This window comes from Crotalus tigris, unplaced genomic scaffold (assembly GCF_016545835.1).
Source record: "Crotalus tigris isolate CLP2741 ecotype Arizona unplaced genomic scaffold, ASM1654583v1 scf7180000018867.1602434, whole genome shotgun sequence".
Taxonomy (NCBI): Eukaryota; Metazoa; Chordata; class Lepidosauria; order Squamata; family Viperidae; genus Crotalus; species Crotalus tigris.
Genome location: NW_024097246.1, coordinates 1,262,820 through 1,288,835, shown reverse-complemented (window position 1 = coordinate 1,288,835; position 26,016 = coordinate 1,262,820). Strand labels below are relative to the sequence as shown.

Sequence of the window (26,016 nt, the reverse complement as noted above, 5' to 3'; positions counted from 1 at the left end):
TGTCAAGCCCTCTCAGGCTCGACATATGAGACGAGGGGGAAGCCAGCATAGAAACCAAAAGCTATCGGGTTGGAAAACACGAGCCAGACATCCTCCGACGTTGCCTGAATCACAGACACTCCTGCGGAGCTGCAAACGCAATGCCTGTGATGAAGAAACAACACGCATGCGCAGAAGAACTATAGACCACCAATCAGATGTTTGGCGGATAGCCGAAGTACAGCTGACGAACGTGATTTCCAGAGGAGGCATAAGAACTTTAATACATGAGAGCTTTAAGAGAACGGAGGGAGTGTAATGTTAATTGGGAAAGAATGCTGGCTAGATGGGGATAGGGCAAGACACGGGTGGAGTTTACATTTCACTAGGTGCGGTCGTGGTTAACAGGGAATTGATTGAAGGGTGGGGTTAATTTGGACATGTGTTTAAATAACACTGGGAGGCAATAGCTCCCAGAGCAAACTTTGTTTTGACAAAGAGTCTTACTGCTAGAGGTCTTTGTTATTGTTTCATTTGATCTTAATTAAATCGTTGTCACCAGGGAAGATTTGCGTTCTTGAGCTTCATTCACCGTGGTTCCGGTAAGGATCATTTCTTGACAGAAAGTTTGCTCTCCCCTACTTCTCTCTAAACCAGTGGTTTTCAACCTGTGGGTCGGGACCCCATTTGGGGTGGAACGACCATTTCACGGGGTCGCCAAACAACGCAGTCCACCATTTTTCCCCCTTTTCCTTAGCTGTGCTACTCCCTTTTATTCTATTGGTTTTTGAAAGCCAATAAAAGAGACTCTCTTGAATAGAGTCTCATTCTATTGGCTTTCAAAAGCCAATAGGAATTGTCCAGGCTGTCTCTGCCCTGCTGAGCCCGCCAAAAGTCCCATTCTGCAAACAGTGCTGCACCAGTTGAGTAGTCCTCGACTTACGACCGGTTGAGTAGTCCTCAACTTACGACCGGTTGGGGGTCACAGCACTAAAAAGGTTGAGAACCACTGCTCTAAACGGACTTCGTTTTTCTTGGTGGAAAAAGTAGGAGTTGGAGTTTCTGTTTTGCATTGAGCTCGAAGATTTCTCCTGAAGTTTGGCTGAGACTGTGAATTGCCTATGGCGGAGGGTACCCAAGAGTCGGGTCTTGTGACCCCAGAGTCAGAGGAGCATCAGTTAGAAGTAGTAAAGCCAGACCCCCCCCTATAGTAGACCAGCCAGGAGCACACCCTAAAATTATTGAGACTAGCCAGCCAAACAGGTCAGGGGATATAGTGGGCCCCCAGGGGTTGGCAGCTAATAAGGATACCTTATCTGGAGAGTGGTGGAGGAGCCCTGCAATTACTGGCATGGCAGAAGGAGGTGGTGCTGGAGCTGTAGAGGAGATACAAGGTTCATCCCAATGGTGAAGATGAGGAAGATTGGTGTTATGCCACAGCCCCTGGCCAAACCACCATGGACTTGCTGCGGGAGCAGTTTGGGGAATGAGGTTATCAGGATTTTCCATCTGGACAACATTGGGAACAGGGGGTGGAGTCTACAACTTGGTCACAGACCGGTCCTCCCTACCTCAGCCAGCATCAGGAGGATTTAGATTAGCCAGTCCAAAATTCAGAATGGATGCTAATCGTGGAGAGATTGTGCATCAAAAGAAACCTGACAGTCAGAGTACTAGCCGCCTTATGGGGAAACCCCAATTAGAAACTGCTGGGAGATCTTCGGCTGCTAGAATTACAAGTCAGTCTAGACCCGAAGTTGGGGTTCAGCCATCTAGGGGTCCAGGATGGAATATGGGACCATGGGTCCAGGGACCAGTTTGGGGTCCTCCATCCCTTGGAGTAACGTTTGATGGTAATCCAGACCGATTAGCCCTGTTCCTCAGCCAGGTTATAGGCCATATGGATCGATATGGGTATCTCTATCCATCCCAGTGGGCGATGGTAGGGGCCGTAACATCGGTTCTGCAGGGAGAGGCCATGGAGTGGGTGGCTGATCTTCATACTGATCGAGCCCGAGAATTGGCGACTATAGGAACATTTTTAGGAGCTCTTCGGACTCGGTTCGAAGATGTATCACGGATTAGACGGTCTCAGGGGGACGTATTAGAGGTCAAACAGAGAGGAAGAACAGCTGCGGAATATGTCAGAGAATTCCAGAGGGTGGCTAATAAATTAAGAACGTGGCCTGAACAACTATTAATACGTCAGTTTAGCACTGGATTAGACAAGAACCTTAGACAGGCATGTATTTATCGAGGTATTCCCAATATTCTACAGGATTGGTACCGAATGGTGGTAGATTTAGACACAGGATTGCAGGAATTGCGTCCAAAGAATGTTAATCCAATGGCTCCAAGAAAGGCTTTTGAATGACCACCATCTCCAGGTACTTCACCTCGTCTACCCATCAGAGTGTTTTGTCCAATACTCCGTTACTTTCGATGTAACCAACCAGGCCATCGTATTGTTGAATGCCCTGAACTACTTCCTATGGCCAGACCAGAGGCCCTTGCGAAAACTGTACCAAAGAAACCCTTGGAGAGGTCCCAAGCAGTACAACAAAAGTCCGAGACATCTAAGATCCAAAGGAATGAGATGGAACCTGAGGAGGGGAAACTACTATTAGGAACCCAGTTAATAGTCTGCAACGAAGATTCAGAGACGGCAGAAGATCCTATGGTTAGTGAATCTATTCACCCATTTATCCTGCCTATAACACTCACTGATCCACGGTCAGGGTGCAGAAACGAATACAATGCCCTCATAGACACAGGGTGTACTCGATGTTTAATTGGTGAGCGGGTGGTGCGGCAAGCATTAGAGTCAAACCATTGCGTACCCCTGTACGGTTTGAGCAGGTGGATGGATCCTTACTAGGAGGGGTACCTGCTAAATATATCACTGAACCATTATGTATGGAGTTGGGAGATCATTGGGAAATGATACAATTTGTAGTGATACCATCCATGACAGAAGCTGTCATTTTAGGGTTGGCCTGGTTGGACAAATGGGGTCCAACAATTTGGTGGGAAGGAGGGTATAGAAGGGTACATATTGGTGTAGGCCCCCAACCACCGTTTCATGAACAGGTTAAATTAGGAAAAGAGAGAGAGGATATCCTTCCCCAAAATGGGGAGAAGGGGGAGGTAGTGGTTCCATTGGAATACGTAGATTTGATAGAGGTATTTGATGAACGGGAATGCGATGTATTACCTCCTCATCGATCAACTGATTGTGCTATTGAATTAATGGAAGGGGCAAAACTCCCGAAACCCCGAATGTATGCCATGACCCCAAATGAGATGAAGGAGCTAAGGAGGTACATTGACAAAAATTTGGAAAGGGGTTTAATTCAACCTGCTCAGTCACGGGTCGCTGCCCCTGTATTATTTAAAGGGAAAAAAAGATGGAGGTTTATATTTATGCGTCAATTTCAGGGGTTTAAACGGAGTATGTGTACAAAAGTTATATCCTCTTCCGCTTATAAAGGATCTTTTGGCCCATTTAGCACAAGGGAAGATATTTACCAAGCTCGATTTACGGGAAGCCTATTATCGAGTAAGAATAAAAAAAGGTGATGAATGGAAGACTGCGTTTCACAGTCCATTAGGAAGTTTTCAATATAAGGTAATGCCATTCGGATTACAGGGGGCTCCTGCTGTGTTTATGCAACTTATAAATGAAGTGTTGCATGAACATCTATACAAAGGAGTTCTTGTGTACCTGGATGACATTCTTATATATTCTGAGAACAAAGAAGATCATGTACGATTAGTACGGCAAGTGTTGTGGAAACTTCTTAAAGCTCAGTTATATGTTAAATTATCAAAGTGGGCGTTCCATCAAACTAGACTATCTTGGATACAGAATTTCGGGGGGGGGGGTCTGGAAATGGACCCTGTAAAGGTACAGGCAGTATTGGATTGGCAAGCGACATCAGTTACAAAGTTTTCTTGGGTTTGCTAATTTCTACAGGAATTTTATCCCATCTTTTGCTAAGATAGCTTTGCCTTTAACTGACTTACTTCGGACTAAACTGACGGGTGACAAACCACAGCCACAACGACCCTTATCCTGGTCACTGCAATGCCAAAAGGCATTTGAAACCTTAAAATTGTTATTTTCAAAGGAACCTGTTTTAAGACATCCCAATCCAGAGGACCTTTTTATAGTACAAACAGATGCCAGCGATGTGGCAGTAGGGGCTGTGCTCTTACACAGAAATGAACGGGGGAAGTTACAACCATGTGCATACACTTCACGTAAGTTTATCAGGGCTGAACGTAGGTGGGCGGTTTGGGAGAAGGAGGCATTTGCAGAGAAGTGGGCGTTAAGCACATGGCGCCATTTCCTAGGAGCAAAAGAGGTTTTCGAGGTGTGGACAGATCATAAAAACCTCGAAGCATTACAAACCCCTCGGCGACTAGCACCTAAACATGTAAGGTGGGCTTTATACTTTCAACGATTCCAATTCCGATTGAAATATGTGCCAGGAGGGAGGAATTTTATGGCAGACGCATTGTCAAGGAAGCCTCAATATAACAGTAAACAAGAAGAGGTAATACAGGCCCTAATACCTTCCCCTGAATGCCCAGAGGAGATAATTGCATTAATACGACCTATGGAAGACCTAGTACGTGAATCGCAAGATGCACTATTAACAGATCCTTGGTTATCAACCCATCCCCATATTTTGACTATGAACAATGGGTTAGCATGAAGAGGTAATAAAATATACGTTCCATCATCTCCAAGGATAGAGGTGTTTCAGAGACGTCATGATGTAAAGGTGGCTGGTCATTATGGATTCCTAAAAACTCTACACCTAATTAAACGACAATTCTGGTGGCCCAGCATGAAGAAAGATATACAAACATATGTCCGGGAATGTTCTATGTGTGTGTGCAACAACAAAACCCCAGGTCGGAAAACCATGCGGGTTGATACAACAAGTTTCAGATCCCTCACGGCCATGGGAAGATATTGGTATGGACTTTATAGTAGACTTACCAGCAAGCCATGGCAATACAGTTATATGGACAGTAATCAATTTGTTTCCAAGCAAGCACACTTTACAACATATAAGGGGTTACCATCAGCTCGGAGGTTAGCTAAATTATTTATAACCCATATTTACCAGTTACATGGAGTGCCTAGACGTATAATATCTGATCGAGGGGTACAATTTACTGCTAGGTTTTGGAAAAATTTTGTTACATCGATTGGCTCGTCCCAAGGCCTTAGTTCGGCATTCCATCCTAGTATGAACGGAGCAGCTGAACGTGCAAATGCTATGATTGAGCGATATCTAAGGTGTTATGTCAATTATCAACAAACAAATTGGGCGGAGTTAATACCATTTGCTGAAATGGCATATAATAACACCGTACACAGTAGTACGGGGTTTACTCCTTTTCAAGTCGTACATGGGATGGAATTCGTTCCTATTCCTGAATGCCCTCAGGGTGATGTTAGGTCATATCAACCCCATGAATGGATGTTTCAATTTAAAGAGCTATGGAAAACAGTAAAGAAAGCATTGTTAAAAGCAGAACAGTCGTCAAAAAGACAAGCAGACAAAAAACAAAATCCACAAAAACCATTCCAGGTGGGCGATGAAGTCTACCTATCCACGAAATATTTGAAATTACATAGACCATATAAAAAACTAAGTCCAAAACATGTCAGGCCATTCAAAATTGACGGAGTCATTAATCCAGTAACTGTGCATTTAAAACTCCCTCGCAATCTTGGCAAGGTATACCCAGTCTTCCATAGCAGTTTACTGAAACCAGTAACAAAGCCATCATTCAGGCAGGTCCCACAACCTCCTGGGCAATTAGGGGGGAATCATTATGAAATAAGAAAGATACTCGACTCACGATATAGACGAAATCAATTGCATTACCTAGTACAATGGAGAGGCTACCCAGTATCCGAGGCATCGGGGGTGGGGGAGGCAGATATGAATGCACCTCAATTAATACGTAGATACCATCGTAAATATCCCAATAAGCCAGGGGGAAGGGGAGGTGTACCACCATCTACAACATCAAACTAACTGTATATTTTGCTATTTCCAGGAGGACACCTGGTAGGGGGGTCCGCCTGTCAAGACCTCTCAGGCTCGACATGAGACGGGGGTGGGGGAGAGCCAGCATAGAAACCAAAAGCTACCGGGTTGGAAAACACGAGCCAGACATCCTCCGACGTTGCCTGAATCACAGACAGTCCTGCGGGGCTGCAAACGCAATGCCTGTGATGAAGAAACAACACGCATGCACAGAAGAACTATAGACCGCCAATCAGATGTTTAGTGGATAGCCGAAGTACAGCTGACGAACATGATTCCCAGAGGAGGCATAAGAACTTTAATACATGAGAGATTTAAGAGAACGGAGGGATTGTAATGTTAATTGGGAAAAAATGCTGGCTAGATGGGGATAGGGCGAGACACGGGAGGGTGGAGGGTGGAGTTTACATTTCACTAGGTGCGGTCATGGTTAACAGGGAATTGATTGAAGGGTGGGGTTAATTTGGACATGTGTTTAAATAACGCTGGGAGTCAATAGCTCCCAGAGCAAACTTTGTTTTGACAAAGAGCCTTACTGCTAGAGGTCTTTGTTATTGTTTCATTTGATCCTAATTAAATCGTTGTCACCAGGGAAGATTTGCGCTCTTGAGCTTCATTCACCGTGGTTCCGGAAAGGATCATTTCTTGACAGCGGCACTCTGAGCTAAGATCTCAGAGCTCCAGATCCCACACTGAGAGGGGGTAGCTGCTTTGGGTGCTGAGAAAGGGGAGCAGCTCTTCATGGAAGCATTCTTGGAAGGTGTACAGATGGGTCATGCTGCTGCTATTGTAAAAAGAGAGCTGCCCCCCTTCAAAATCCAGGTAGACCCCAACTTTTTCCATCCTCCCGCAGACTGAGAGGGGCGTACGGGGTTCACTCAAAGCTTGGTACTCTCCAGCCTTCAGCTCAATGGCCCACACGCCTTCCTTGGGTAGAAAGTTCAGCCTCTTCTTGCGCTTCACAGACTTTTTGGCCGTCCCCACCACCCAACCGGTGCTGTCCCCGACTCGGATCTCCCAGTAGAAGCGCCCGGTGGTAATGCCTTTCCGTCCCACCACACACAGGCTCGAGGTGAAGCGCTCTGGCTTTCGTCGCCAAAAGCGTCGGCCGGGACTGAACTTGACTCCGGTGGCTTCTTCCACGAGGACCAGGCTGGGATGAGCCGAATTGCAGTCCAAAGTGATGCTTGAAGGGACTGCAGAGGAGAGATGGAAAGAATTAAGAATGAACAAGAATGGACATGCGCAGGCAGGAGTAGAAAGTGATCCAGAAAAAAAATGAATGTCTATTAGCAATCTTTTAATAGAGCTACTACCATCTACAACATTTCTGAAGCTTCCTTTCTCTCTTTTAGCCCAAACTACATTACAGGGTAATTATATATTATAGGGTAATTACAGCAATTAAGCAATTATGTTTGAAGAGTTGGTGGCAAAAGGAAACCAGCCTGCCAAATAACACAACGGCTGGACACCATCAAAGCTGACCACCAACCAGAGCACTGCCTTTGAACTAGTGCAGGGGTAGGCAACCTTGGCTCTTTTATGACTCGTGGACTTCAACTCCCAGAATTCCTGAGTCAGCATGGCTCAGCTTGGAAACCTCTCCCTTTCCCCTCAGCATGGCTGGCTCAGGAATTCTGGGAGTTGAAGTCCACGAGTCATAAAACAGCCAAGGTTGCCTACCCCTGAACTAGTGCATGGCCCATTCATGGTCTCACAGGCTATGCTACAGTGCAAAAATAAAAAGCTTGCTTATAACTGGTGTTGCTCAGCTTAAACCTGAGTGATTCTTTTAAAGGCAAGTTACAATCCATCTCATGCTGTATGTAAGTTCCTCAAAAAACTGCAGTGAATGTTCAGAGGCTTGATCATCTGAAAAGAGTGTATTACCTAGGAGCGCTTCAATTTTATCTTGTTTGCTAGAATATCTGAAGGTAACATGAATTAAAGGAGGAAAGATTGGCTTATTTAAAAAAAAAAAAGCTGACACCAGCCAGAGCACAGAAAAACTCAAAAGAAGTACTGCAAGATTGGAAGATGTGAAGAGATCTGGCCCACAGAATGGATAACCTCATCAACATCATCACGTTACAGGGTTATTGCTGTGGAGGTACATAGCCTTGAACTTCCAGATAAAAGGTAAGGGATCAATAAAGGAGAATATTTGTAGCTCAGGGTTGAAATGGGGGGGTCCTTGGTGCTCTCTGAGCTTGCTTGCTTTCTTGCAGACATTCCATAACTCAAACTAGTGCTGATAATGTTACCAAGTTTGGGTAATGAAATATCTGCAAGAAAACAACCAAGCTCAGAGAGCATCAAAGACCCTTTAAGGTGGGGTGTAAAAGTAATACATCAATACCAATTCATTTTGTCTAAAAACCTCATCTCACCTGGATGGACCGCACCCAGGAGCTGCTTCCAGGCGTAGAATTGCAGAGGTCCTTTAAACTCGCCCAGGTTCAAGTCTACAGCCACCACTCCATCTTCATCCTCTTCCTTCTCCTCTTCTCCTGCTGCAGTCTCTTGTTCTTCCTCTTGTTCATCCTCTTCTTCTTCCTCCTCCTCCTCCTCTTCCTCCTCTTCTTCTTCTTCCTCTTCTTCCTCATCATCGTCTTCATCCTCTCTCATCAACCCTTCATCAATCTCATTCTCACACTCATCTGTGTCTTCAGTGCTGGCCCCCAGCCCATCTTCTCCTATGAATTCGGCATCTAGTTCAGGTTCATCATGAGCTCCTTGTTCCTTACGGACCCTGTAGAAGCACAGCATCCCAAGAGTCAACCACTTTAGAATAACCTGCCTCAATTCTATCAAACCTAGAGGAATCACATCTGGGTCCTTCTACAGAGAAATACCTGAGTACTACTGGTAAAAAAATTGATATTGCCATTTTTTCTTTTACCAATTTAGTGGATTTTATGCAGTAAGGAAAAATAGCATGGAAAATATTGGCCGAAAATGGGAAGATTAGAATTGGAAGAAATTACACCTGGATCTGTCTTCTGCTCCATAAATCAGGTTTTATTAGAAGCATCCATGCATTTTTTTTAAAGTTTTTTATTTATAATACAATTAAAAAAGAACAAAGAAAAGACTGGACATGACTTGACATTCCAGTATAGACATTTCTAACAAATTGATTCTCTTCTTACATTTTTTAATAATCACAGCATAGAACAGAACAAAGCCAACATAGGATGATTTCCCAAAAAGTTAAGTAGGTTCAGATCTGATTAATACTTCCTTGGGAAGCTGCAAAAACCAGGAGAAGGTGATGGCCATACTGTTGCCAAGAAAATGTCCAGGTCATCATCAAAAGTAAAGACTCACTCAAGGAAATCTCTACTTTTTCTTTTATAGTTTTACAGAGATTTTAGAAGTGATTTGGGTACTGTAGGAGCCAAAGGGCCAGAAGAACAATGAACTCATTAAACCTTTTGGCCAAATCAACCTTGCTTTGTCTCTGCTCCCAAGAAGGAAGAGGACCCAAGTTTATCATTGTAGCAGAGCTTTTCAATGGAAGTAAAGAAGTAACCACCTTCACTTCCATTCGTGGAGGAGCTTCACCTACTCATTTTGGCAAATCCAGCAGCTTCTGAAAGGTGGAAGTCCAGCTGCCTTTTTTCTACGTGGCTGGCAAGCCCTCCCCCATGCCTATTTGTCTTTGCAGGCAAACTGATGTAGCTTGCAGGATCAGCCCTCCCTGCTGGCTCATGCTTTTCTTCCTTTCATACATTTATTGTGTAGGTAATCTTCCACTTAACAGCCATTCATTGAGAGACCCTTGAAAAGAGTGATTTACAACCGGTCCTCACATTTACAGCCGTTGTAGCATCCACATGGTCGTGATCAAGGTACAGGTGCTTGGCAACCAGCATGCATTTACGATAGTTGCCATGTTGGGGGGTCGCATGACTGTCATTTGCGACCTTCCAAACCGGCTTGGAGCAAGCAAACTCAATGGGGGAGGCTGGATTTGCTTAACGACTGCAGTGGTTCACTTAACAACCGTGGCAAAAAAAAAGATCGTAAAATCAGGGGTTTTAACAGTATTTTAACAACCACCTTCCTTATCAATGAAAATTTTGGTCCTAACTGTGGCTGTAACTCGACAACTACCTGTATAAGAAAAGAGAAACACCACTTACCTCTCTAGCAACTCTTTTGCCTCCTATGGGAGGGAAGGAGGGAGGGAGAGAAGGAAGGAAGGAAGGAAGGAAGGAAGGAAGGAAGGAAAGAAAGAAAAGTGAGAGAACTATCAAAATAATTCTGTCAGTGAGTTATCACCCACTTTCCTGTCAAAGCATCCTGCATTTTAATGGTACACAACAGATTCTGCTCTCAATAGATCCTGCCCTAGTTTATTATCAAAAAAAAGTAATCCCGGTGAAATACTATCACAACATAGAAAGAAGAAACAAAAACTGAGGACTGTAGAGCAGGGGTGTCAAACCCCATCGCATCGTGGGCCGTATCGTGACATATCAGGATTTGTTTTGTCCTTGGAGGCCACGCTGGGTGTGGCCTGTGTGGGCCGCATCCGGCCTGTGGGCCATGTGTTTGGCATGCCTGCTGCAGAATCACAGTGCTTGATATGCCACTGACAATCTGAGATGATGAAGACGCATGTACTGATCGATCTCACTTTTACATGAAGAAACACTATGGAATCAGCAATTGTTACAGAAAATCAAGTCTTGTATTTTATTTGTTTAAGAAAATGTATTTGGCCACCCAACTCACTCTCAGTGATTTCGGGTGGCTTATGAAGCTAAAGAAAACACAGACGTTTTGTCAGTCGTGACAAACACTGATGTGAGAAGATTTATATCCAAATCTATTTTATTCTTTATACTGTTTCCATCTTCCCTTAAAATATTAACAGAATCCACAATGGTCTGAGAATCAGTGTCCCCAAGTTAATCCAACTAGCAAACTTCCTCAAACCCCCAAATAAGTTACCCAGGCCTAATCCACATATCAGAAGAAAACATCTGCAAACACAAATAGAGTTAATTAAATTAAATCTCCCAGCAGAACTGTATGTTCACAAGCATACCACATACACACACACACACCTCAGCAGGTAGATACTTCCACAAGAGACTAGACAGTCACTTATCTGAATTGGTATAGGTTCTCCTGCTTGAGCAGGGGGCTGGACTACAAGACCTCCAAGGTCCCTTCCAGCTCTATTCTATTCTAATTCAGAGCTGTGTTTTCTTTTTGTTGCTTCTGGTTTTTTATTCACCATCATGGGGAGGTGGAGAGAAGTGGGGACATGTATCCCAATTTCATGATACATCCTGGACAAGATCCCCCCATAAAAGTTAGCCACTGTACCCCATTTCTTTGCAGCCTGCCCCTTCTTTTGCTTTTAGAAATAAATATTTCTAATATTTCTTCTTTCCTCATAGTTGTCTAGAACTCATTTCTAGACAACTATGTTATCATTACGATAATTTACATTGCAAACCCGGCTTGAGTTGGAACTCCAAATTATTCTTGTGACAATTGTTTGGTACAAATCCATGCACTCAGCAATTTTTTTTTCTTCCCAAGAAAACCCCACAGCCCAGAGTCCTCCTTACCTTAAGGAAACTTATGTGATCTTTGCACTCAAGGCCGGCCTGTACGCGACACAGAGTTTCTGAACATGAGGCCATCTTCCAGTCCAGTTCCTTTAACTTGGTTTCCATCTGAGCCAAGTTCTTTTCTCGCTGGTTTTCTAAGGCCTGCTTTATAGCCAGCTCCCTGTCGTTCAGCAGCTGGTGCATCTTCACAAACTCTCCAGAAACATGATCAGACAAGGATTCAGAACAGGTCTGGAAAAACATAAATGGGGCACAGCAAAAGATTGTGGTTTGGTCATACAGAAATGATCACCTGTCACAATGATGTTGGTTTTGGGGAAAGACTCCTGAGACTACCTTGGGTAGCTATGAAAAAAAAATCCAATGGACCATTAAACAAATCAACTCATTTGAGTTCTTATTTGAAGCACTAATGACTCAAATATCCTACTTCGGGCATGCGATGCAAAAGCTGCACCTTTAATTCGATAATGTTCTCCTGCTGGTGACACTGACTCAGTTTCAACCGTCTGAGATCTTCCTCAAGAGGCTCCAGAGATGCTTTCAGCTGGTCCTGAAGGGAAGAGAAAATTCAGGTCTGACTTAAAACAAACACCATCATTTCATTGGACAATTTTATACCTCCCTGCTGCTTGCAGACGCTAATCCTGCTATAACATTTGTGTTGCCAGGTTCTTCTCAACAGCGCTTAAATTCTGTTCCCCAACCAGCCTTAATGAGCATTTAATTTGATCGTTAAGAACAGGGGTCTGCAACCTTGACAACTTTAAGACTTGCTATGCTGGCTGAGGAATTCTGGGAGCTGAAGTCCACAAGTGTTTCATACTGTGATAGATTTAGTTACCAATATATTAATGTTTGATGTTCCCCTGTATTTATTTAACGTATTTCTTTTTGCTGATAGAACTTTTTTAAACTTTTGCTTTTTATGGGTATCTTTCAGCTTTTTTTAAGTATACGGCTTTTGTGCAAGTTTTCTTTCTATACTTTTTAGCTTTTTAAAAAATTATTGTTTGTATCCCATTTATTTATGGTGCATGACTGCAATTAAAGATCTGATTGACTGAATATCTTCTCAGAGAAAACAAGACTGGGGAACAATAATGCCATACATCTCTTAAAGATTTCTCCTGAAGATGGCTTACATTCCTGCATCCAAGTATTCAGCCCACTGCATTCACCGTCCTAGCCAGATACAGCATAGCAATCATCAACAACCCAAAGGGACATCCACAAATTTTGATTGCAATCCCAAATACCTCCAAATCACTGCATTGTGATTTCTAATGTGATAGCAACATCACGTTATATGGAAAATGCAGGTAGTCCTTGATTTACAACCGTTTGTTTAGTAACCATTTGAAGCTATAGCAGCAGTGGAAAAAAATACTCAGGACTGCTTTTCAAATGTACAACCGTTGCAGCATCCCCATGGTCATGTGATCAAAATTCAGAGGCTTGGCAACTGACATGTATTTATGACAGTTGCAGTGTCCCGTGGTCATGTGATCACCTTTTGCAAGAGTCTGACAAGCAAAGTCAATGGGGAAGCCAGATTCACTTAACAACCGTGTTACTAACTTAGCAAGAACAGTGTCTCACTTAACAACTGTGGCAAAAATGGGGCAAAACTCACTTAACAACTGTCTTGCTTAGCAATGGAAATTTTGGACTCAGTTGTGGTCTGTAAGTGGAGGACTATAGTCATATTAACTCTAATGAATCAAATGGGGGGTTGGCACTTCAGATTCTTTTTTTCTGCCTCATTGACTTGTTCTTTTTTTCAGTATAGAGCAGTTATGGCGAACCTTTTAGAGACCGAGTGCCCAAAAACTGGTCCCGCCCCCATTCTACTCCTTGCCCCACCTGCCTGCAGGGCCACTCACCGCCTCCAGGAAGCTCAGCAGCGCCATGGCAGCCATGCCCTCTGCGCCACCCCACAGCATCAACTGTGCAGGATGGGGCGTGAGAGCAGAGTCTTGTCTACGCTGCCTGGCTGCCATGTCCTTGACTGCGCTGCTTCACGTGGGCCACACTCGGGGCCGACTCTCCTCCAGGGGGGCTGCTGGTGAGGAGGGGGTCACGGGGGAGGGGAGGCTGGGACAACAGCATGTGTGCCCACAGAGAGGGCTCCGAGTGCCACCTCTGGCATGCGTGCCATAGGTTCGCCACCACTGGTATAGAGCCTGCTACTCCATCTAAACTCCTGAGGACAAAACATTTATAGAAAGCAAATTTGTGGGTGTATGTGACTATTCCTGACAAGAGGGAACTGGCAGAAGAGAATATATGTAGCTCAGGTTTGAACTGTGGAGTCCTCAGCCCTCTCTGAGCTTGTAAGGAATTTCCTAAATGCAGTCCTACAGTGGAACCAGTTACGCAGCGTGATGGTGGACTTGACTTCCCTGATGTGTTCAAGCAGAAGCTGGATCGATACTTGCCAGAGATGCCTTAACTGAGGGGCTTCAGTCAAGCGTTGGGCTCCATGGCTCAAATAGCCTTTCCAACTCAATCACAAGGAAAGGCATCCTGGGGTTTACAGTCCTCACCTGCAAGGGCTGAGATTGGGAGACTGAAACTAGGGTTCCTAGGCTGGAAATAAACGTTATGAAATTATCTCCCAGCTGCCTCCCAAGGCCATCAAGAGACTGGCCAAGTATCCATTGTCTTGGGGGGGAAAAACCAGAACAAAAATAAGACTTTGAATTCTTTGCAGTGCTGTGGGCAACCATTTCTTGTATCTGAGATGTCATTCCTAATTAAACTAGCTTAGGTGGCATCTTGCATCATATCCACACAGCCTCGCCCCAGCAGAAGGACAAGCTACCTATTATTTCCCAAGGATATGTATGCATGTCCCTACCTGTATCTCAGGATTCTTTTGCTGCTGAAACAGCCCAAGGACAGGAGAGTTTAAGGTGCTACATTTGGGAACTGGTGTTTTTGCTAATTTCCTACCTCAACATAACTACAACAATACAAAGCATGTTGATGTGCATTGGGGAGATCTCCTGAAATTATGTGCTCTTTAGTGGCAATCTTGGGGTTCCAGTTGGTGCTTCCAGTTCCCTTTGAGAGCACCCCTTCTGTCCCTGGATCCCTTAGTCCCTGACCTTTTCATCCTCCCACAATCTTCTTTTGATTTTAAGGGAAACCAAAATATAGGTAGTCCTCAATTTAAGACAATGGAGCCCAACATTTTTGTGTTGCTAAGCAAGACAGTTGTTAAGTGAATTTTGCTCCATATTTATGACCTGTCTGGCTACACTGCAGTTGTTAAGTTAGTCACATGGCGGTTAAGTGAATCTGCCTTCCCCACTGACTTTGCTAGTCAGAAGGTCAGAGAGAGAGAGAGAGAGAGAGAGAGAGAGATAGAGGGAGAGAGAGAGAGAGAGAGAGAGATAGAGAGAGAGAGAGAGAGAGAGAGAGAGGGAGAGAGAGAGAGGGAGAGAGAGAGAGAGATTAGTGTCTTGTTCAACCAGAGGTCACCTTCTTTCTCTTCCCAGGATCAGCTCTCACCTGATAGGTCTGAACCGCGTTTTTGATGGGCAGGAAGTCATGTCCCCGGTGCTGAGGCAAGTCCCGGCAGATGACGCAGACAGGCTCCTCATCTTGGCTGCAGAAGAGCTTGAGGGGCTCCTCGTGTTCCTCACAGAAGTACCAGCTGCCGGTGCCACTCAGATGAGCCCCTTCATCCAGCTTCAGGAGCCGGGCCTTCTCGGACAAGCTGCAAAGAGCTCGGTTGATGGTCATGCGGCGCAAAGCGAAGGGACGTCGGCACTCAGGGCAGAGCCCGCGTCTTTGCCCCTTGGGGATGCAGGGCTCCAGGCAGGGAGCACAGAAGCTGTGGCCGCACTCCAGCATGTGGGGGTCCCGAAAGAGGGAGAGGCAAATGGGGCACAGCAAGTCTTCGGTGAAACTGGATACTTCTCGTACCGAAGCCATGTTGGTCAATTCAAAGACAGCCTGCACAGGTTTTCCAGGTAGAATTGCCTCTATTTCAGCCTGTGGAGTGAACATATAACATAGAATAATAGGGTTGGAAGAGACCTTGGAGATTTTCTAGTCCAACCCCCTGCTCAGGAGACCCTATACCAGTGGTTCTCAACCTGTGGGTCGGGACCCCATTTGGGGTCGAACGACCATTTCACAGGGGTCATCAAACAACGCAGTCCGCCATTTTTTCCCCCTTTTCCTTAGCTGTGCTACTCCCTTTTATTCTATTGGCTTTTGAAAGCCAATAGAATAGACTCTCTTGAATAGAGTCTAATTCTATTGGCTTTCGAAAGCCAATAGGAATTGTCCAGGCTGTCTCTGCCCTGCTGAGCCTGCCAAAAGTCCCATTCTGCAAATAGTGCTGCACCAGTTGAGTAGTCCTCGACTTATGACCGGTTGAGTAGTCCTCGACTTATGACCGGTTGGGGGTTGCGGCATTAAAAAGGTTGACAACCACTGCCCTATACCATTTCAAACAAAGGACTGTCCGGTCTCTTCTTAGAAACCTCCAGTGTTGTGGCATTCACAACTTCTGGAGGCAGGTTGTTCCATTAAATAATTGTCCTCAGTAACAGGTTATTTATCCTTAGTTCTAGGTTGGATCTCTCTTTAACGAGCTTCCACCCATTACTTCTTGTCCTGCCCTCAGATGCTGTGGAGAATAGGTTGAACCTTTCTCCTCTGTGACAGCCCTTCAAGGACTGGAAGCCTGAGGCAAAGGAGTGTCTGCCATCCCGGAGAGATCAGACCTGGACACCAAAGTCATGAATATCAAAACTACTTTTCTTACAGGGTTACAGAAACAGAGTCTGAGTGGGCCTCCCTGTTCCCTGCCTTTATCCCAAAGTGAACCAGGAAGGATAAAACCCTGAGACATTTTCTCAAACTGCATTCCTATTTCGGACACAGAAATTTCTTACCTCACCGCTGCCTTGGCTGCGTCTCTTCCTCCTCTTCCTCAAGGTGATTCTCACAGCCCAGTTGCAGGGTGGGGAAACCCCTCAACGTGTCAGACCTGCTGGGAATTAAACCTCTAAATAAAAAACATCCTTGGCTCCATCCAGTGGTGGGATTCAGCCGGTTTGCACCACTTTGGCAGAACCGGTAGCTAATTTTTGTTGCCCAGGCCCAAAATGGACTTCCAAAAGCGGTATCCACACAGAACCAGTTGCTCACATATTTGAATCCCACCACTGGCTCCAGCTGTTGAGAAAGGCATAGTTTTATTAAAGGCCAAGTATACTGCAGTAGTGTATAGCCAGAACTGAGAACTGCATGCCAAAAGCCCCAAGTTTAACCTTCCCCTTCCTTACCTACCTTCCATCACCCACCCTGTGACCATTTAAGTTCAGGCAGGATGTTTTGGTAACAGCCAATCCATGTACAGGAAGATATGCAGCTGCTATGCTCAATAACCTTGAAAAACATGCAGTACTTACTTTAGTTTTCCCCCTTGCTCCTCTCCCTCCTGCAGAACTTACTTCGTTCTCTCCCATGTTTTCCTCCCTCCTGCAGCATTTACTTTCGTTTTTCCCCTTGCTTCCCTCCTGCCTAAAGAACTTACTTCGTTCTCTCCCTTGTTTTCCTCCCTCCTGCAGCACTTACTTTCATTTTCCCCTTGCTTCCCTCCCTCTTGCAGAACTTACTTTCGTTTTCCCCCTTGCTTCCCTCCCTCCTGCAGCATTTACTTTCGTTTTCCCCCTTGCTTCCCTCCCTCCTGCAGCATTTACTTTCGTTTTTCCCCTTGCTTCCCTCCCTCCTGCAGCATTTACTTTCGTTTTCCCCCTTGCTTCCCTCCCTCCTGCAGCATTTACTTTCGTTTTCCCCCTTGCTTCCCTCCCTCCTGCAGCATTTACTTTCGTTTTTCCCCTTGCTTCCCTCCCTCCTGCAGCATTTACTTTCGTTTTCCCCCTTGCTTCCCTCCCGCCTAAAGAACTTACTTCCTTCTCTCCCTTGTTTTCCTCCGTCCTGCAGCACTTACTTTTGTTTTCCCCCTTGCTTCCCTCCCGCCTGCAGAACTTACTTCGTTCTCTCCCTTGTTTTCCTCCCTCCTGCAGCACTTACTTTCGTTCCCCCCCCCCGTTGCTTCCCTCCCTCCTGCAGCATTTACTTTCGTTTTCCCCCTTGCTTCCCTCCCTCCTGCAGCATTTACTTTCGTTTTTCCCCTTGCTTCCCTCCCTCCTGCAGCATTTACTTTCGTTTTCCCCCTTGCTTCCCTCCCTCCTGCAGCATTTACTTTCGTTTTCCCCCTTGCTTCCCTCCCTCCTGCAGCATTTACTTTCGTTTTTCCCCTTGCTTCCCTCCCTCCTGCAGCATTTACTTTCGTTTTCCCCCTTGCTTCCCTCCCGCCTAAAGAACTTACTTCCTTCTCTCCCTTGTTTTCCTCCGTCCTGCAGCACTTACTTTTGTTTTCCCCCTTGCTTCCCTCCCGCCTGCAGAACTTACTTCGTTCTCTCCCTTGTTTTCCTCCCTCCTGCAGCACTTACTTTCGTTCCCCCCCCCCGTTGCTTCCCTCCCTCCTGCAGCACTTACTTTCGTTTTCCCCCTTGCTTCCTTCCCTCCTGCACCACTTACTTTCGTTTCCCCCCTTGCTTCATTCTCTCCCTTGTTTTCCTCCCTCTGGCAGCATTTACTTTCGTTTTCCCCCTTGCTTCTCTCCCTCCTGCAGAGCTTACTTTCGTTTTTCCCTTGTTTTCCTCCCTCCTGCAGAACTTACTTCGTTTTCCCTCTTGCCTTCCTCCCTCCTCCCTGCCCACAGTTCATGGCAGTCTGTCACCATACTGTAGCGAAAGAAACAAGCATAAGGTGGCAGCTGACACAATATTTCTCTGGATCTTCAGGAAAGCTTTTTATTATTATTATTATTTCAGCCTTCTTCATTTGAAGAAAAATTAGCGCCCTGTGAAGCCCTTTTTTTTTTAAAAAAAAAAAAAGCAAAACACAATATTACTTTGAAATAAAAAAAGGAATTATTCAACTCTTTAGGCACCCACAGTGTTTTGCTAAGTAACCACAGAACTCAAGTTTCTCATCTGATGTGGATTTCTTGCAAGAATCAACACATGAATGAAAAGATAATTGGAAGAATAATTCAATAGTCTTAAGGGTTATGAGGAAAACAAATTCTTGGACACTTAGCAAGATGGAAGCATAGAAAGAATGCAAGTTAATTGAAGTCCTTGCTTCTCGATATGCTTATCAAAACTTGTATGACAACGCAACTGATAAGTTTCTTTTTATTATTAACGCAATAACTCTTTCTTGAGGACAGTAACAGTAGATGGGTGGGAAAGTAATAGTAATAGTAGTAAAGTTGGAAGGGACCTTGGAGGTCATCTAGTCCAACCCCCTGCTCAGGCAGGAAACCCTACACCATTTCGGACAAATGGCTGGCCAGTCTCTTCTTAAAAACTTCCAGTGTTGGAGCATTTACTGCTTCTGGAGGCAAGCTGTTCCACTGATTAAGTGTTCTCACTGTCAGGAAGTTTCTCCTTAGTTCTAGGTTGCTTCTCTCCTTGATTAGTTTCCACCCGTTGCTTCTTGTCCTGCCTTCATGTGCTTTGGAAAATAGCTTAATTCCCTCTTCTTTATGGCAGCCCCTGAGATATTGGAATACTGCTATCATTTCCCCCCTTGTCCTTCTCTTCGTTAAACTAGACATACCCAATTCTCGCAACCGTTCCTTATATGTTTTAGCCTCCAGTCCCCTAATCATCTTTGTTGCTCTTCTCTGCACTCCTTCTAGAGTCTCAACATTCTTTTTACATCATGGTGACAAAAACTGGATGCAGTATTCAAGTGTGGCCTTATTATTATTAGAAATATAACATATTCTTACACTCATACGCATACACATTAGTCTGATCTCTTTGGTGTTTTGCATAAATGGGGAAAGGAAAAAAGAATTAGATAGAAATAAAAAGCATTATACTATTTATAGTTAGTTATCAAAAATGAGGATGAGCCCATTTCACAAATGATTCCAGATAGCTTCTGGCACTATAAATAAAAATACATTGTCAATTCGTTTAATGTTTTCACTTTAACACATTTTTATCTTTCGTTCATAGGTTGTTGGCATTCCTGTGAATGAGATGGGGTATTTTGTACAAACTAAGTCTTGTCTGGAAGCATTGATAAATTCTCAGTAATTATTTTCTTAGGGAAATATAATTGTCATAAGTATGATCTAACTTACAACATAGTTTATCAGAAATTAGCATATTGAATTATATATAAAATAACTGAACATTCTATCTGCAGGAATAGGCACTTATGACCATCATCTACTGTAGAATAGAATAGAATAGAATGGAATGGAATGGAATAGAATAGAGCTGGAAGGGACCTTGGAGGTCTTCTAGTCCAGCCCCCTGCTCGAGCAGGAGAACCTACACCATCTCAGACAAGTGACTGCCTAGTCCCGTGGTGGCGAACCTATGACACGCATGCCACAGGTGGCATGCAGAGCCCTCTCTGTGGGCACGCGCACCATCACCCCAGTCCTAGGCCTTCAGCTGCGTTTTATAAAACCTTTTCACTTTAGGCCTCCACCGCCGTGTGCAAAAAAAAAAAAAGGTTCAATCAATCAATCAATTTCAACTTCTCATGGGGAAAAAAAGATCTTGCAAAGTTGGAATTAAAGCATCTAAAACATCCAAATGTGGAAGTCCACCTTTGCCGATAAAGAAGCGAGACTTCCACTCTCACAGGAACTTCTATTAGGTTCCAAGCACAGTTTCTAACAGGTTATACCTCTCTCAAATATTAGTATTTTTTCCTTCCTCTTGTTTTCTTGTTCAATTTTCTAGGACCACGTTTGTATCAAGACTAAAGGAATGTTTCCTGGGCTTTTCTTGGCCAAATGGAAGAGAAGACCCTGTGGAATTGAACACAGCACTCCAAAATAATAATAATAATAATCAAGGCCATAAGCTGAACAAATAACTCAAGGCTGAGAACATATTCAACATACCTTCCTCTTACTATTTACTCAATATACCCTGGAGGACTCCATCCAGGGTTTCTCTCAGCCCAACCCATTTCACAGGGTTGTTGTGGGGAAAATAATAATAATAACAATAATAATAATAATAATAATAATAATAATAATAATAATAATAGTAACAACAACAACAACAACACCCTGGACTTAACAATTGTCGATAAGAAAGACAAAAAAGTCTGGATAGTGGACGTGGCAGTGCCTGGAGATGGCAGAATAGACAAGAAAGAACTGGAGAAGATAACAAAATACAAAGACCTACAAACAGAAATAGAAAGACTGTGGCAAAAGCAAACAAGGGTAGTACCAATAGTAACAGGCGCCTTGGGTGCAATCCCAAAACAACTGGAGCACCACTTGAACACCATAGGCATTGACAAATTCGCCATTAGTCAATTGCAAAAGGCGGCCTTACTAGGAACTGCTTCCATCCTGCGACGATATATGTAATACCATCAAACATCCACATCTGCCTATCCCTGGTCCTGGGTAAGGACTCGATAGGTAGACAAAATGCCAAATCCAGTCTGAACATCTGGCTGACTGTGCAATGATTGATAATGTTGGAAGGGATCTTGGAGGTCATCTTCTAGTCCAACCCCCTGCTCAGGCAGGAAGCCCTATACCATTTCAGACAAATGGCTGTCCAGTCTCAATGACTTCCAGTGTTGGAGCATTCACAACTTTCGGAGGCAGGTTGTTCCACTGGTTAATTGTTCTAACTGTCAGGAAGTTTCTCCTTAGTTCTAGGTTGCTTCCCTCCTTGATTAGTTTCCATCCGTTGCTTCTTCTCCTGCCTTCCGACGCTTTGGAGATGAGGATCTGTTAGATATGGTTGCCACCTTGCGTTATTTGTAAAAACAATAAAGGTGGTATTTAAATAAATTGGTAAAAAAAATAGTGAGAAGGATTCCTACAGATAAAGGATACATTCATATTTGCAGTACAAGTAATCTTCCACTTACAACAAACAGTTCATTTAGTGAATGTTCGAAACGGCACTAAAAAAAGTGACATTTGTAGCACACCATGGTTATGTAATCAACATTCAGACATTTGGCAACTGACTCGCACTTATGGCAATTGGAGTGGCCTGGGGTCATGTGATCCCCTTTTGCAGCAGTCTGACATTGCAAGGTCAATGGGGGAAGCCAGATTCACTTAACAACCTTGTTACTAACTTAACACCTGCAGTGATTCACTTAACAATTGTGGCAAGAAAAGTCGTAAAATGGAGCAAAAGTCACTTAACAAATGTCTTGCTTAGCAACAGAAATTTTGGGCTCAACTGTGGTCGTAAGTCGAATACTACCTGTGTACATTTCAGGAAAGGAGGAGAAAATGATAATAATTATAAATACATGAGTAATAGTTAATGTACATAGAAATATTCACAATTAGCAAACTTCAAGTTACTTAAATGGTAAGTGAGCACCTGTCCAGCTTAGATGAGTTCAAATCGCCAGGACCAGATGGATTACACCCCAAGGTTCTCAAGAACTGGCAGATGTGATATCGGAACCACTGAACTATATTTTTCAAAGATCCTGGAACACAGGGGAACTACCAGAGGATTGGAAAAGAGCTGATGTAGTTCCCATCCTCAAAAAAGGAAAAAAAAAATGGATCCAGGAAATTACAGACCTATCAGCCTGACCTCAATACCTGGGAAGATCCTGGAAAAGATAATCAAACAATGAATCAATGAACACCTAGAGGCAAACAAAGTCATTACTAAAAGCCAACATGGTTTGTCAAAAATAGATCATGCCAGACAAATCTTATTGCATTCTTTGACCAAGTGACAAAATTAGTGGATCAGAGGAATGCTGTGGACATAATTTACTTGGACTTCAGTAAGGCATTTGATAAAGTAGATCACCACCTACTACTTGACAAGATAGAAAAATGTGGGGTAGACAGAACCACCACCAGATGGATCCGGAGCTGGCTGACCGGCCGTACTCAGCGAGTGGTCCTCAATGGAACTGCATCTATATGGAGGGAAGTGTGTAGTGGGGTGCCCCAGGGCTCTGTTCTGGGCCCAGTACTCTTCAACATCTTCATCAACGATTTGGATGAAGGGATAGATGGGAACTCATCAAATTTGCAGACGACACCAAGCTGGCAGGAATAGCCAACACTCCAGAAGACAGGCTTAAGATACAGAAGGATCTGGACAGACTTGAACACTGGGCACTAACTAACAAAATGAAATTCAATGGTGAAAAAAGCAAGGATCTACATTTAGGCAAGAAAAACCAAATGCACAAGTACAGCATAGGTGGCACCATGCTCAATAGTAGTAACTGTGAGAGGTACCTCGGAGTCCTAGTAGACAATCACCTAAATATGAGCCAGCAGTGTGCTGCAGCTGCCAAAAAGGCCAACACAGTGCTAGGCTGCATTAACAGAGGGATAGAATCAAGATCACGTGAAGTATTAATACCACTCTACAATGCCTTGCTAAGGCCACACTTGGAATACTGCATCCAGTTTTGGTCACCACGATGTAAAAAAGATCTCTAGAAAGAGTACAGAAATTTCCTGACAGTTAGAACAATTAACCAGTGGAACAACCTGCCTCCAGAAGTAGTGAATGCTCCAACACTGGAAATCTTTAAGGAGAGACTGGACAGCCATTTGTCTGATATGATATAGGGTTTCCTGCCTGAGCAGGGGGCTGGACTAGATGACCTCCAAGGTCCCTTCCAACTTCTTCTTCTTCTTCTTCTTCTTCTTCTTCTTCTTCTTCTTCTTCTTCTTCTTCTTCTTCTTCTTCTTCTTATTATTATTATTATTATTATTATTATTATTATTATTATTATTATTATTATTATTATTATTTTCCTGGAGAAAAAAGGAGGCTAAAATTAATCAATCAGATGTCTAGTAATTACTGAGAAGCAAATGAAGTTATGTGAGTCAGAGCCCACTCTAATATTTCCAGCTATAAAAAAAATGCTGAATCCCATCTTTTATACTTCCAAATCCAAGAATCTCAGCTTGGAGATTGCGGTGGAGCATAATCTCCCGTTCTCCTTTTAGAAATTCAAAGCAGGATTTTTATTAAAAAGTAGTTTTATTTCCTGGAATATTGAGTTCCTCCAAACCATCCAGGTCTAATCCTTCAGAAGACTTGACTTGGAAGAAATCAACAATCTGTTCTCATTCCTTTCTATTTCAGCCTCTTTCTAGGGAATCCCAAAATCTGGTACCCATAAATAAATAAATTGCTAGCATGGAACCCATGTTAAGCAAGATTAAGCATTTAATTCAGCATATTCAGAGCCTGGGTAGACCTTTGCATACCTTCTATGAAAAGATCTTAAATAATTCTGAATCACTCTTCAGCCATGGAGGGTGGTGGAGAAGAGAGAGATTTATTTCACCGATTGGAATTTGAGAGAGACTTAAACCAGGATTTTGGGTCACTGCAGAGAATTCAGCCCAGAATAACCTCCTATAAACCCCAAAGTTGCTAATAACTTAGGCTTTTATGGAAGATTTTAATTGAAATTTTGACTTTTTAAGAACAGTTCAGAAAAGCCACCAGAAGCAATATTAACAAGATATCTGAACCCATTCCAAAATCACCTCAGGAACTCACAATGCAGTAAATTAAGTGGAAAAAAATATAACACATGGACTACTTTAAAGTATATTTCTGTTGCAGGATCTAATCTGAGCTGGTCACAAGGATTAAAGGTTTATTCTACCAAGTTTCCTGGCTTGTGCTAGAGCCCATCCTCAAGAAACTTCTTTCTCTCCAGAATGTGTGCACTGGGCTATTCTATGCGTTCTATTTATATGGTGCTTGGTTCTGTGTGTGTGTGTCCGTTCAGTCCTTTCAGTTTGGATCTATTTTGAAAGGGAAGACATCATGAAAAGCCAAAAGCTGTTTGAAACAAGTTGACTCGGAAGCAAAGCCCACTGAATTCGATAGATTTACTTCCCATTATGTTTAGAACTTTATATTTTCTCAGGAAACCTCAGATATTCTTCCCCTTCTCCACCTCCTGCCCCAAAGGATGAGAGATTGTTGGAAGCAAAGCACCAAGGCTGAAGGAAATAGAAGTCACTTTCTTACCCTTGTGGCTGAAATGTTCTTCTCTATTTCGAACGGCTGTCCCCGACTCTTCCTCCAGGCTCAAATTCTTATAGGCCTTTCTCCTGCCTCAGTTTTCGGCGGAGAGGGGAAGAGTTCAGGAGCTGAAAATTGCCGCTTGCCTCTTCCTTCTGTGTAGCACTGGTAATGCAGCATTTTTTTCCCCCCTCTGCAAACGATCAGCATGCTAGCAAAGCTGAATCAGCATTTTTTCACCCCACTGCGTTAACACTACTGCATCCAGGTTGGGAGGAGGGAGGGGGTTAGTGAAAGAGCTGGGCAGAACAGCCAGGAATGAGGCAAACCCAGGACATAAATGGGTGGATCAGAAGATTGTGGCAGCTGATGGGGAAGGAGGGAAACAGCCGCAGCAAAAGGTTATTGCCAAGATGGCAACTGTTAGGTGAGAAAGCTTCAGAACAAAAGGGTTTGAAACTGTAACCATGTTGAGAAAATAAGAGTTAACCCTTCAGCTTGTTACACAACTCAAGCTATGCTCCAAAGCGCCTGAAGGCAGGACAAGAAGCAACTGATGGAAACTAATCAAGGAGAGAAGCAACCTAGAACTAAGGAGAAACTTCCTGACAGTTAGAACAATTAACCAGTGGAACAACCTGCCTCCAGAAGTGGTGAAGGCTCCAACACTGGCAGTTTTTAAGAAGAGACTGGACAGCCATTTGTCTGAAATGGTATAGGGTTTCCTGCCTGAGCAGGGGGTTGGACTAGATGACCTCCAAGGTGCCTTCCAACTTTGTTATTATTATAACTTAACAGCCAAGCTCTGAGTGTCAATGTGACTGGTTTGCAGAATTCCCACCCTTCCAAGTACAGTTAGTCCTCAACTTACAACAGTTTGTTTAGTGACCAGTTACAACAGCACTGAAAAAAGTGACTTATGACTATTTTTCAAACGTAAGCGTTGCAGCGTCCCTATGGTCAAATGATAAAAATTCAGACACTTGCCAGCTGACTCTCATTTATGACGGTTGCAGTGTCCCGGGGTCATGTGATCACAAGCAAGTCAATGGGGAAGTCAGATTCATTTAAGAACTATATTACTAATTTAACAACTGCAGTGATTCACTTAACAACTGAGGCGAGGCTGTAAAATGGAGCAAAACTCACTTAACAACCGTCTTGCTTAGCAGCAGAAATTTTGGGCTCAATTCTAGTCGTCAGTCGACGTCTAGCTGTATCAGTGAACTATCCCTATCCATAACCTGGTAGCCCATTATCCATGGCATGCCTTCTCTTATT

The 26,016-nt window shown here is 43.8% G+C and overlaps 1 protein-coding gene and 1 non-coding gene across 12 annotated transcripts; one reads left to right on the top strand and one right to left on the bottom strand.

Moving 5' to 3' along the window:
* Nucleotides 1–6,167: 6,167 nt before the first annotated feature.
* Nucleotides 6,168–25,316, bottom strand: LOC120314266 (nuclear factor 7, brain-like). 11 transcript variants are annotated; one of them, XM_039357173.1, is made up of 8 exons: nucleotides 24,742–25,316; nucleotides 16,567–16,664; nucleotides 15,170–15,655; nucleotides 12,108–12,203; nucleotides 11,648–11,881; nucleotides 10,205–10,227; nucleotides 8,447–8,808; nucleotides 6,726–7,249 (listed from the first exon to the last, which is right to left on the bottom strand). In XM_039357173.1, exons 3-8 carry the CDS (start codon nucleotides 15,593–15,595, stop codon nucleotides 6,726–6,728), a joined length of 1,665 nt encoding a protein of 554 aa, XP_039213107.1. In that variant the 5' UTR covers nucleotides 15,596–15,655; nucleotides 16,567–16,664; nucleotides 24,742–25,316. The 11 variants fall into 11 exon arrangements, with proteins under 11 accessions (XP_039213113.1, XP_039213107.1, XP_039213103.1 ...); XM_039357169.1 differs by having other exon boundaries at nucleotides 16,567–16,661; XM_039357171.1 differs by lacking the exon at nucleotides 24,742–25,316 and adding an exon at nucleotides 18,221–18,303 and having other exon boundaries at nucleotides 16,567–16,661.
* LOC120314282 lies at nucleotides 7,734–7,867 on the top strand. Its single transcript, XR_005558389.1, has one exon. It is a non-coding gene; the product is annotated as a small nucleolar RNA SNORA76 (small nucleolar RNA).
* Nucleotides 25,317–26,016: the final 700 nt, after the last annotated feature.